Consider the following 11,802-nt stretch of genomic DNA (forward strand, 5'->3'; position numbering starts at 1 on the left):
AAAAAAGCATCAGCTACCATTCATCTTCATGGAGTAGTGAGTGACAGGCGTCAGGTCACGGCCCCTTAATTTGCTGTTCAGCCCAGAGGCGGGAATTTTGGCGAACGAGTGACGGGAAGCGAAATCAATATGGCGGCAGCGACGAGCGTTAGCATAACCGAAGTGGATTATTTACTTAGTTGTATATTTTCTTCTATATCTTTGGACGAAAAGGTTAAGAGACTGGGACCACATCATCGAAACGATGTTCAAATAACACAAACGACAGAATCGTAAAGTTTGTGTTATGTGGTTTCAACGAAAGGACTAGCTAACGGCAAGCAGGAATTCACTTTACTGTGTCCCATGCCTGCTTTTTGGAGGAGACACAGCTTGAATTCAACAAGGAATTGTGGATTTGAAGCATTTATCTGACAAAATTAGGAAACACGAATGAAGCACAGCACAAGTCACATTGGAAATAGGGTAAAGTTAACATCGCCTGCCACCTGGATGAAGGACACCGCATTGCTTTAGACTCTAAAGCACTTGGTGTCGTTTGACTTCAACGACAGGGTGATTAACATGTTTGCATCCCAGAAAACTCGATGTTGTGATCTTCACTTTAAATAAGGTAAGCCGACCCCCTCTCCCCTTAAAATAGGGTAACATACTTTTTTCCTGTTGCCTCTTACTCATCTTTAAAGATCAATATTTTCCTGCTGTAGATACCAACTCCTTTTGTTGGTGATGTTTCATTTAAGTCAGTATGTTGTAAAATAGTTGTGACATTGTAATTGTAGTCTATTGGCAGATTTTACATTTTTAAGTACATCCCTGGCAAATTCAACAGAATTTGAATAGATTTTTCTGGCATTCTGCTCATTCAGCCGTCATTCCATCCTTCTTGCATATTTTGTTTTTCTAAAAACAAAAAAGGGCTAACGTGCACAGAAACAACCTAGTCAAAAGGTGTGTGAGAGTGTGTGTGCCTGGGAATATGGGTATTCCTCTATACAGTTTTGTTAGTGTTGCTTTGACAAGGTCTTGTGGCTGTAAAGTGGCATCAAGGATGTGATGTCAATATATATATAAAATAATATATTATTTTACAGTAATCAGGCTATATTTCACAAATGCAGTAACATCTGCAAACAGCAGTTCTGGGAGCTTGTGGTAGTTTATTTGACCTGTAAATTTACAGGTGCATTGTGGGATTTCTAACAGTTGTGACCGGGGGCATTTCCAGTGGCAGGAAGTGACTTATTTGGTTCAAATGTTATTTCAATATTTTACTCTTCATGTTTTTCTCTCTTCTCAAAATGAAAGAAACCAGAAGAATAGTTTCTGTTGGTCTGAATAAATGATAGCTTCATGCAACTGCGTTTATGGAGACGCTTGTTTATCTTCCCCTCAACTTGTAATTTTAGTGGCTGTTTGAGAGTGAAAAACTCCACTGTGCATGGGGAGGAACTACTGAGGAGTGGAGGAGAGACAGGTGAGCTATTTTATTCATAAAATGTTGTGTGAACAAACAAAAAAACCCACAGAAAGCAGATGTTGTGACATAAGAACAGAACAGGGAGAATAATCCCAGCTGTTGTTTCCCACACCAGCAGCACTAAGCATGTTGTGTTTGGGCCACACAGTTTAGTTAACTGCTCTGCACTGCAGAGCTGCTTACTTCATGCTTTTCCTAATTTGACCAGCTACACGGTCAGCAATCTAGGAGCCGTCTTTGATGTGGAGTTTTACAGGGATTCATCCCATGTGAATGCATAAATCTTGGAAGAATGCACTTTGATGCATTGTTTCTGTATTTTTCGTCTTTAAACGAGTCTTCTTCCATGCACGGGTTTGATAATCACCGTCAGAGGACACAGTGACAAAGTTTTGCTTCCGGGCGGGGGCATGGCCTCTATTGGACAGAGGGGGTTGTTCCATTTCAAATCAACCAAGCCTTCTGCTTGACCATCGATTTGCATAAATAATTTTGAACATTTATGATTGCTGTGAAATTTTGGCTTCATATATCAAATAGTTTTCAAGATAGATTATTTTGAAAAGTTGTTTATTGACACACTTCCTGTTTTTCACACATTGAAATCTGAGGCAATGCTCGAACACGAATATTTGAGAAACTATTAAAGATAAAAGCCTGAACATTTCATTGGTCTCTCTCACCATCAACGAGAATCAGGATCTGTAATTTGGGACAGACACTACGAAAAAAATGTCTCAGTACTGGCTAGTTAAAAGATGGAAAAGTTCCATATTTGATCACACACTGATTAAAAAAAATGTTTAAGTGTTGAGATGATCCAGAAGTGTGCCACAGCAGCAGCTTTTCAACCAAAACACACCACCTGGGAGCCTGTGACTCACTGTACCCACTGAGACTGTGTACACTCTGTAATTACTGTATTTTAAGGGCTCATTATTGGTCATGCTGTGATAGTCAGTAGTGTGTATGAACAGATCTGTGTGTTTGAACCTTCTATGTGAATTTATTTGTACACAAAAAAGACAAAAAACCTTAAGTAAGAAGCAGTGAGATCTTAAATCAGTTAAATTAAATTCTTAGCACATGAAAATTACAGTAATTTAAAAAAAAAAGAAAAGTGCAACAAAAAACCACTTCCTGGATGTAATCACTTATGGGTGTCTTCTTATAATTGCAGTGTTTCGCAGCTTGGGCTGATGGATCCAGGTAAAAGTCTCATCGAGATTTAATTTTCCAAGAGAGACCTGGCCGTCATGGAAGCAAAGGTTACAACAAATACAACATACCAACAGAAGAAGCGAGCACAATTTAAAGCAAAAGTACGTTTCCAGTTTTACTGGGAAACTTGTGAGTATTTTTCAAAGATCAACCCCACACTGCTCTCAGGGACTATTTGTGTAGTTGTGGAAAAGTTGTGACACTGAACTGGTAATATATACAACTGATCCTGATAATTATTGTCACTAATGTTTATATTGCCATTTTGAATAATCTCATCAATGTTTATAAAGCATGCTTTTATCCTTTGCTTCTTATTCTATTTTTCTTTTACTCTTACTGCATTGTGGGTTTCAAATGATAAAGCCTTCCCTGTCTGCTTAGACTTGAATCTGCTGTAGTCACTGTTTTATCTGTAGGGTAGGTGTGCAGAGAACTTAATGTGTGCCCAGCCTAACCCTCCTTTACCTTTTTGTGCTCCCAAATCCATACACTGGTAACACTTACATCTCTTTTAAAGAGGTGTAGCTCGGGGCAAGAGACCAAAAATGACCAGTAAAGTCTTCCTTGCAGGATCCAATAAAGAGCAGTCATGTCGGAGGTGATGTGATGACATCTGATAAACAAGAAGTCAAGCTGCTGCTGTTTGAACTAGCTCAAGGTGATATACTTGTTTTATAGTGCTATGCTCTCACTTGTATTCTGTATGCTGCTTTTGCTTCAGCTTATTTTTTTTTACCATCTCATCTTCCCAAGGTCAAAACTACTCTAGGCTGAAATTGAAATTGTCACAATATTTTAAGTATTACTATTCGAAATGTAATTTGAAACGCACGTTGAAAAGCTTGTATCCAACCTGAACTTTAAATTAGGTTTCTTTTTAAGGAATAAATGACAGGAATGCATGGATCTGGACTGCTTTTTATTAATGGGTCAGGCTGCTGCTGCTGCTAGTGTTGTAATGGGGTCGGGGATATTATCCTGGCACACTCTGGGCATCACAGCCTACCTGAGTACTGTTGCTGACCACGGTGAACATCTTCTGACAGCTGCTTCCAGCAGGACAACGAACAATGTCATAAAACTGAAACTGTCTCATGAACATGGCAATGTTCACGGCAGTGTACTCAAATGTGCTCCACAGTCACCAGATCTTTTCGTAAGTAACTACAAACAATTATCAGGCTGCAAAATGAATACAAATGGGTTCAAAGAGACAAAATGAGCACAGATGGAAAAACAGTGCAAAGTAACACAAAATAAAACAAAGAGACTTAATAACCTTAAAGAGATGCACAACAACAGCAAGGCTAAAAACTAATTTCATCTTTTAGTCTAGGTGAATTCTCTCCTGTTGTCCCAAAACTCAAGACATACTCTGGCACCTCAACAAAGACTCGAGCGTGGCTCTCATGCGGAGATGCCCGGCGTTACTATGTGGCAATGACTTGCAATTTTTGCAATTGCATTTTTTTTCTTGCTGTGATCAAACACAGAAGATATAAAAAACATGCTAATTAACGACTCTCATGTAGTTTCTCACCCAGTTTGTGAGGTTAAAAGGAACCCTGGTGCTTTTGTCCAGCTCAGTTTGGTGAAAACCAGAGCGACTGGTCTGCACCACCACCAAGTTTGCACTTAGAGTTGGCAGTGATTTTGAAATTAATTCTACAATTAGTTTTTCAGAACGGTGTTTTGCACACTAATCTGTCAAATGGAGATTGTTGTCATCACATGTAGGCGACCTAATAGTCTTTGTTAGTCTTGCTGGACCTGGTAACTCCAGCAAAGAGCGTCTGAGCCAGACGGATCCAATTTAAGCTGCTTGACATCTCTGGCCACTTCATGACTTTTTAATGTCTTCTATTCCGTTTCTATTTTATAATTCAGGAACACAGCAGTACACTAAAGGGAGGTGTCATTAAGGTGTTCAGTTTGTAGGACGACTGGCTTTTGACTCCATCTACTGGTCATTTGCTTGGCTCTCATGTTTATATGTATATACTGTATCTCCAGGAAGTGAAGGAAATAAAAGAAATATGCAGTAACGATATGCAAATCGGAAGTCACTTCAAAGGAGAGCGCGTGGAGTAGGCAGAATAAAAAATCAAAAATAATGTCCGGTCCTGGCGAGCGAGACCAAAGACTTGAGTGTGCTCTCATACTGAGCGGTCTGCCTTTCCTCAGGTGACACTTCTGCATTCTCACAGCAGACATCACAGAGGAAACGCAGCAGTTCTCTTCCCCCTTTGCTGTGCTGCCGCGTGCCCTGCTCCACCCGCCAACGCACCATCAAAAATTCAACAAGCATGGCATGGAACCAAAAGTGGAACATGGCTGGTGGTGAGGGGGGAAAGGCACGGAGGAAGAGATTAGCACCGGAGAGGTGGGGAAGGGGGTCTTACAGTCAGAGTAATGTATTAACAAAACCCTGCGGTGAGCAAAGCCGGTGACATGTGGGGAGGTTTTTTTTCCCCCTCACAGACATCAGTGGAAACTAGTAGGAGTTCAATTACAAAGAGTCTTACAGGAGCACTCATTACCTCCTCCAAAAATCCAGAGGTGAAGCAAATTACTGCCTCAAGAAAGGAAATGTATTAATGCAGATACCATTACAGCTCTGATTTAAACCATGTGAAGCACTTAAAAGCATCAGACACTGCTCCTGTAACACCTGACTGACATTTCCTGGAAAAGTATCAACACAAAAGATGCATTTCATAGATCTGAGAATGGAGTGCTCGTGAGTCAGTGGCTTTTAGACACGAAAAAAAAAAAAAAAAAAAAGGAGTGCTGCCCTTTCATTTAAAGCAGGGGTGTCAAACTCAAATACACAGTGGGCCAAAATTCAAAACTGGAACAAAGTCGCGGGCTCACATTAATGTTTATTGAAATATATTTATTCCTCCAGATATAAGAATGAATCTTTTCTTATGGACTCAAACACGTTTTGCTGAAAAACTGAATATGGAACAAACAAAGCTTAATACTAAACAATATATATATTAGCTGTATAATACCAGTAGGCCAGCTCTAATAGTAATTTGGTATGGCTTCGCGGGCCAAATGTAATCTATGATTTAAAGGGTAAAAAAAAAGGGCTTTGTTTCTTAAACTGGATCCAATTGTGAACCAGTCCATCTAGAGGCAGGTCTAGACACCAAAGACAGTAGAAATGACATCCCTCCATCAAGTCCTGCTGGCATCTTGGGGTCTTGAAACAAGATATGAAATATCGGCGACTGAACCCATAAAGTCATCTGGAAACTGTTTAAAGATTTTAGAGCTGAGGGATATTTTCCCATGGACTTCTATTAAGCTGCCTCATGTGACATTATGTGGACATTGGATGGAGGATACAATGAAAGCTGTTTAACAGGGAATCACTGAGCGGTCTGTAGGCCTGGATTACAGGGACATTAGCAATCAGTTTCCCAGCTACCACTCATAACCAGTTGGGGAAAACTCACTTTTTCTCTCAGGACTGGTGGTTGTGATTTACAACAAAACTCCTAAAGCTCATGGAACAGGTAACCTACCTTTAAGCTGTGTAAAATTAACAGACGTGAGCTTTATTTTTTAAAACTTCATGGCAATAGTTTTATTAAGTTACGAAATCAACACATTTAAGAAATTTAACTATATACATTGGTTCTAATGTGTGGATTAAAAAAAAGACAAAGAAGCTTGACACATCAAGCTAATACATCATACAGACGCTGAATTTCACATAGTCATAAATAATGATCAAATTATAATTACAAGCTTATATCATCCTCACGAGTGAGGGGATGATTTTAAGAAAAATCTCCCAGGATTTATTTGTTCGTGTCAAGAATGAAGAACACGTCACTGAATTCCTCTTAAATATCGCGAAGCTGCGCTATAAATGACATCAAGCATACCCACCATGTGTTCCATGGGAAACAGAGAAAAAGGCAATGGTTTAAGAAATCATTTCTCATGAACGACTGGTAAGCCTTAAAATAAACTTTGAAGCGGTTTCAGTAAGGTCATTTACAACAGGTAAGAGAGGCAGGGTTTTACCCATAAAGCAATCAAATAATGCTAGCATTTGCTAATTTGTTCAAAATGTACAGAAAACGAAAAACAGCAGTGCAAAACGCTTCAGTCGCAACCCCTAGAGGCAAGCACCACAGTAAACAACTATGCAGGATGCTGGACATCGTAAAGTAGTGGCCTTTTAAATACAGACAACTAGTGTTGAAACATTTTGCACAGCTCTGATTCCAGTGGCATGACTGAGTTCCTCAGTGTTCTTCTTTGTCTCGGCCTCTCTTTTCCTTTTCGTCTTGCAGAGCGGTGCCCAGCTTCTTGATGAGTACTGACAGCACCTTATCAAGTGGGTCCATCACACCCCTCTGCAGCCATTTGGGAATTGTAGTCCTGGCATGGTGGAAGCCCAGTTTCTGTAAGATGTAGTCCACGCCAACTGGGTCGATCTTCCGACCCGTCCAGGAGATGAGCCTGAAGGTAGAGGTGAAGTTTAAGCATTGCTAAAGGTGCATGAAAAGACTCCCTGTTGCTGCACGTCTCTTTCCATTAAAGGATTTGCTTCTTCCTTTTGAATCTCAGAGGGGAAGCTGTTGCTTTGTACAAAAATATTTCATATAAAGATTCAAAAATATTCTTTTTTTAAAATTAAAATCTTTGTTCTTTCCTGGATTAATGAAGCAAAGTCTTTGTGAAGGGACTAAGATGCTTCATTTATTTAGTGTTTGTGCTGCATTTGTACAAATTCACAAAAGACTAACGATTAGTAATTATGAACTAGCATCTGAAAAAGGCTAAGGGGGTTAATAAGAGATACTGCACTGCAAAGTTATTGCTCATCCTGTACAGGCCATTTGTGAAATTATACCTCTGTTCATTATTTTTTGATAAAGCTTATCGTTAGGGCTGATCGGGTGACCCTTAACCATCCCTTAGTTACGCTGCTACAGGCTCAGGCTGCTGGGAGACTTCCCACTGAGCATTTCTTCTCTACTTCTGCATGTCATTAACTTTGGTCTTCTCTCTCCTGAAGTTTGAGTTTGGTCCTTATTTTTTCCTCTTCTTGCCTGAGCCTGCCTCTGCAGGACATTTCTTCCTGTGATAAAGGAGTTCTTCCTTCCTGCAATCACCTGCAAGTGCCTTCTCAGAGGTCGTCTGTTCGTGAGTCGGGTTCTCTCTATGATACTGTCTTTTTCCTACTGTATTACTGGGGCTATTAATCATACAGCTATAAATTCATTGATGTGAATCTAATTTTTAACTGGCTCCACCTAAACTAGCCTCACACATTGCTTTTCACATATAGAAGAGTTACTAATATTAGTAAAAATCGATATATAACATTTAGATAACCAAGCACTGACAGCGCATCTTTCTGTTCATTTCAAAACTTGCATTTTTAATGGGCTAATTGCACTTTTACTTTTTACAACCCGGCTCATTAAATAGCTCATCGGCATCTCTGTGGAATCGAAAATATTCAAAGAGTCTTTACAAGATGATAAAACCCACAAAAATCCAACAAACAGAACAAAATTAGGCCATAATTGGGGCTCAGCTGTTCCACATCTTGGTGAAACGGCACAATCATTTCTTGATGGTTTCCAGCACAAACACTAACTAAACAGAAAATGAAAGCAATTTTTTAAACCTTTGCTGCATTGTTTGTTTTTGTTGGTTTGTGCAATCATGTTTGCTTTGAGAACAAACTCGTAGAAAAAGATGCTTTTTATTTTCTCCTCTAACATTTTTGAGTGAGCTTTAGGACTCCTGCTCATCATGTGAAAGTGTGCGTCTTATAATAACAAACAGATGCTGAGCTGACCTGAGAGTCGGCTCCAGGTGCCAGGTGTTGCACATGAACTCCCTCCAGTCCACCGTGGTGTAGTTGATGCTGTCGTCCTTGTCTTTATCCGCAGAGCTTTCATCGTGCAGGGCGGTGGGGCTCTTCTGGCCGGGCCGAGGTGCGAACATCCGCGGGGCAAAAAGAGCTGAGAACACCGAGGGAGAGAGGCAATCAGGTCTCTGCTTTGAAACGCTCCAGTTTTCTCTTTTAGCACATTCGTGAACAACAACATCAGAGCACAACATAGATGCGTCCTACTTCAATTATTCAGAATGAATCAAACGTGTGAAAATCTGAAGCGCTCGCAGTGCTACTCTTTCTACTTTGCTGCAGAATCAACAGAACAAAGTCACGGCTGTTTTAATTGTGGTGATGAAAGCGAGGTCGCCGGCATAAAGAGTGCTAATTTGTTCCTTTGTGACGACTTGAAACCCATTAGGATGCTGCGCGCGTCGGGCTCCCTGACCTGGCTGCTGTGTGTGAAAGTAACAGCGTGTCACGCTGCTCCCAAAAATTTGTCCCACAGCACGCGGACAGCTTCACAAGTACAGAGACAGACAGATGTGCTTAATCTTGTGGTCTTCTCCTCCGATGGCTTGATGACTCATATTCTTGACAAACTGTACAATGCCTGGAACTCTGGAGGGTGTTTTTTTCGTGACTAGTTGAGTCATAAATTTGTGGGCAGTTGAAATGAATAAACATTGTTGTTGGGCTTTTTTTTCTATTCACTGAAAGACTAACATCGATGAGTAACATGGAAAAAACAAAACCTTTCTCTTTCTCCTTTAGATAAGCCGACACCAGGTCGTGCAGGAACATGATGAGCTCGGCGTCCATGGTGACGCAGATGTGGTCGGTGAACTCTGTCACCACGCTGCACTCCACTTTGGGTTTGCTGCTGGAGTCTGGAACAAATGAAAACACAGAGATTGGATTTGTAAGGTCATATTTAAAAAAACAAACAAAAAAACCCCAGAAAATCAATTTCAGCAAACACATCGATGTAGAGTTAGTACGACCTTTGGTTTCCTACATACTTGAGAATATTATGCAACTCAATGGGATAATCTCCTCGCTCTTATTTTGAAGTTTCCATTGCTGCTGACTGTGTGAGTCCTCGGTGTTACTCAGATTGACTCTTTGTTCTTTGACAAAGAAAATTATGATTTTTTTTTTTTTGTGTGTCAGCATGAATTTGTAAGTAATGTTTTTCAGTAGGGAGTACAATTTGTGTTGTCCAGGCAAAGTGGGAGATATGTCACCATAGCAACTACAAAAACCAGATGTGTAAGAAGCAGCAGGAACCTAAACCTTGGTTGTTTTCCCCTAAAACTAACCTGGGAGGTTTTAATCCTTAATCTCAACCAAGTTTTAATGTCTAAATTGAACCAAGTAATTCATTTAGAATTAATAACTGAGTCGGGTATGAATCCCTCCAACCTCCAAATGTGGATAAGGACAAAAATGAAATACAAATAATAGTACAAATTATGTCCAGAGACACGATGAAATAATTAAGTTCTTGTTCAGAAATACGAATAAACAGATTCGGGCTGCAACTATTAAAAAAAACAAAAACAAAGAAAACACTGCCACAAGACTGCGCTGGTTTTGCTCTGAAATGGCTTTGCAAGCTAGACGGGCACTAACAAGAACCTGCAGCAGGGCGAGAACTGGTTCACCGTCACAGGAATCTGAGGCTCGCGGAGCAAAGCGAAGGGCTGCCGTCACTTCCTGCAGTGCAAGGCGGAGCTGGGATGCAGATGCTCCAAACAAGACGAGCTGATTATTCGTTGATTTATTAATTTATTTAAGGAAGCGCAGGTAATTTTATAAACACTCCCATACTCCGAGTGTGATCCCAACAGTTCATTTACAGACTTGTGTGAACTAAAACATCACAAAAAGCTCATTCATTAGCAGATTGTTTTTATGGTGTTACTGTCACCTACCCGTTAGAGAAGGTTCATCCGGATCTTGTACGTGAATTGACTTAAAGTCCAGCTGCATTCTGGGTAGTGCAAAGATGGTCTCTGTTTCGTGGTTGTAGCTGGATGTGCTGCGGAAGCTGCTCAGCAGACTGGAGCTCTTGGCAGCCGATCCGCTCTCTTGGTTGTTGGCCTCGACGTTCCTGAGCAAGTTCAGCTCTGCGACAGGAGATAAAACACGTGGGAACTCTTTTCCCGAGTTTAAGGTCACGCTCACGCTCTGCTTTTCCGCTTTGTTAAATGCTATCTCCACCTATTTTACATTTAAGATAAGACGCGGCTGCTGCGCGGTGGAGAGAAGAGAAAATTTCTCCTTTTAGTCTGAGCTGTCTCGAGTGAAGAGAAGGTTAAAGTCTGAAGCAATCTTTTCTTCCCCAGATACCCCCAGTTAACACTTCTAGCCTAGTAAATCAGTTCTGAAGCTACTTAAGGCTACAAAATTCATTTTTTTCTTCCTTTCGGTTTATCTTCTACTAGGTTTACGTCACTGATTAAAGAATACAGGATGTTTGATTTGCAACAGTCCCAAACTGGCTTTCATCAACATTTGAAGTGGTTGCTCTTCCCCCCCTCCCAGCATGCTCGTATGACATTAAAGCAGCATTTGGTCCCATTAATTGATCTTTTTGTTCTCACTCGGTCTCAAGAATCCTAATGTGACCAATGGCTAAAAATGAATTCTGTGCAGCCGAACTTGATGTGAGACTAATCGAGTGAGTATATTCTAAACTTATAGTCCAAGTATGAAGTGAGATTCTCGCTTTGTTTACCCAGACTGTGTTTCCCTGCAGAACTAAAACAGATAAACACAAACACATCAATTCTGTGAGGAAAAAGGGTGTGATCCTGGAAAATTCCCATTTGATTTGGTTCACTCAGAGTGTGAAAGCTTAATTTTAGAGACACCTGAATGCATTTTTGCACAGAACAAAGACTCTGGATTCTGTTCCTCTTTTCTTCTATTGTCGTGACTGAGTTTGGAGGGATCTCTTCTTGGCTACTACAGACAGAAGGCACAATTATATCCAACTGAAAACTGCTCCCATATTCATGGAATAATCAGATTCCAAGGACCAGCGTGAGCCAAGTTGATGACAGAGTTGAAGCGGACATATCCTGCACATTTCCAGGTCTTTATTTTAAATCTGGGGGTTTACTGGCATTAATCTGCATGATTTACAGATCCAAATTGATCCGATACTAGAGCTGGGCGATATAAGATGTTATGCTTGATGTTTTTTTCATTTCAG

The 11,802-nt window shown here is 40.5% G+C and overlaps 1 protein-coding gene and 1 long non-coding RNA gene across 6 annotated transcripts in view; one reads left to right on the forward strand and one right to left on the reverse strand.

Moving 5' to 3' along the window:
* Positions 1-95: 95 nt before the first annotated feature.
* On the forward strand, positions 96-3,602 carry LOC102212397 (uncharacterized). The gene is made up of 4 exons (XR_312205.1): positions 96-613; positions 1,410-1,477; positions 2,661-2,802; positions 3,275-3,602. It is a non-coding gene; the product is annotated as an uncharacterized LOC102212397 (long non-coding RNA).
* Positions 3,603-6,276: 2,674 nt separating this feature from the next.
* The window catches only part of kiaa1109 (KIAA1109 ortholog), an 81,225-nt gene continuing 75,699 nt past the window's right edge, over positions 6,277-11,802 (reverse strand). For all 5 annotated transcript variants that reach the window (XM_013915231.1, XM_013915234.1, XM_013915233.1 and 2 more), the window contains 4 exons: positions 10,517-10,711; positions 9,335-9,469; positions 8,541-8,706; positions 6,277-7,189 (listed from right to left, as the gene is read on the reverse strand). In XM_013915231.1, coding sequence (XP_013770685.1) covers positions 6,973-7,189; positions 8,541-8,706; positions 9,335-9,469; positions 10,517-10,711 — 713 coding nt within the window. In that variant the 3' untranslated portion in view covers positions 6,277-6,972. The remainder of the gene's footprint in view (positions 7,190-8,540; positions 8,707-9,334; positions 9,470-10,516; positions 10,712-11,802) is intronic.

Source organism: Pundamilia nyererei, unplaced genomic scaffold (assembly GCF_000239375.1).
Source record: "Pundamilia nyererei isolate P.nyererei 1_Seehausen unplaced genomic scaffold, PunNye1.0 scaffold00274, whole genome shotgun sequence".
Lineage (NCBI taxonomy): Eukaryota > Metazoa > Chordata > Actinopteri > Cichliformes > Cichlidae > Pundamilia > Pundamilia nyererei.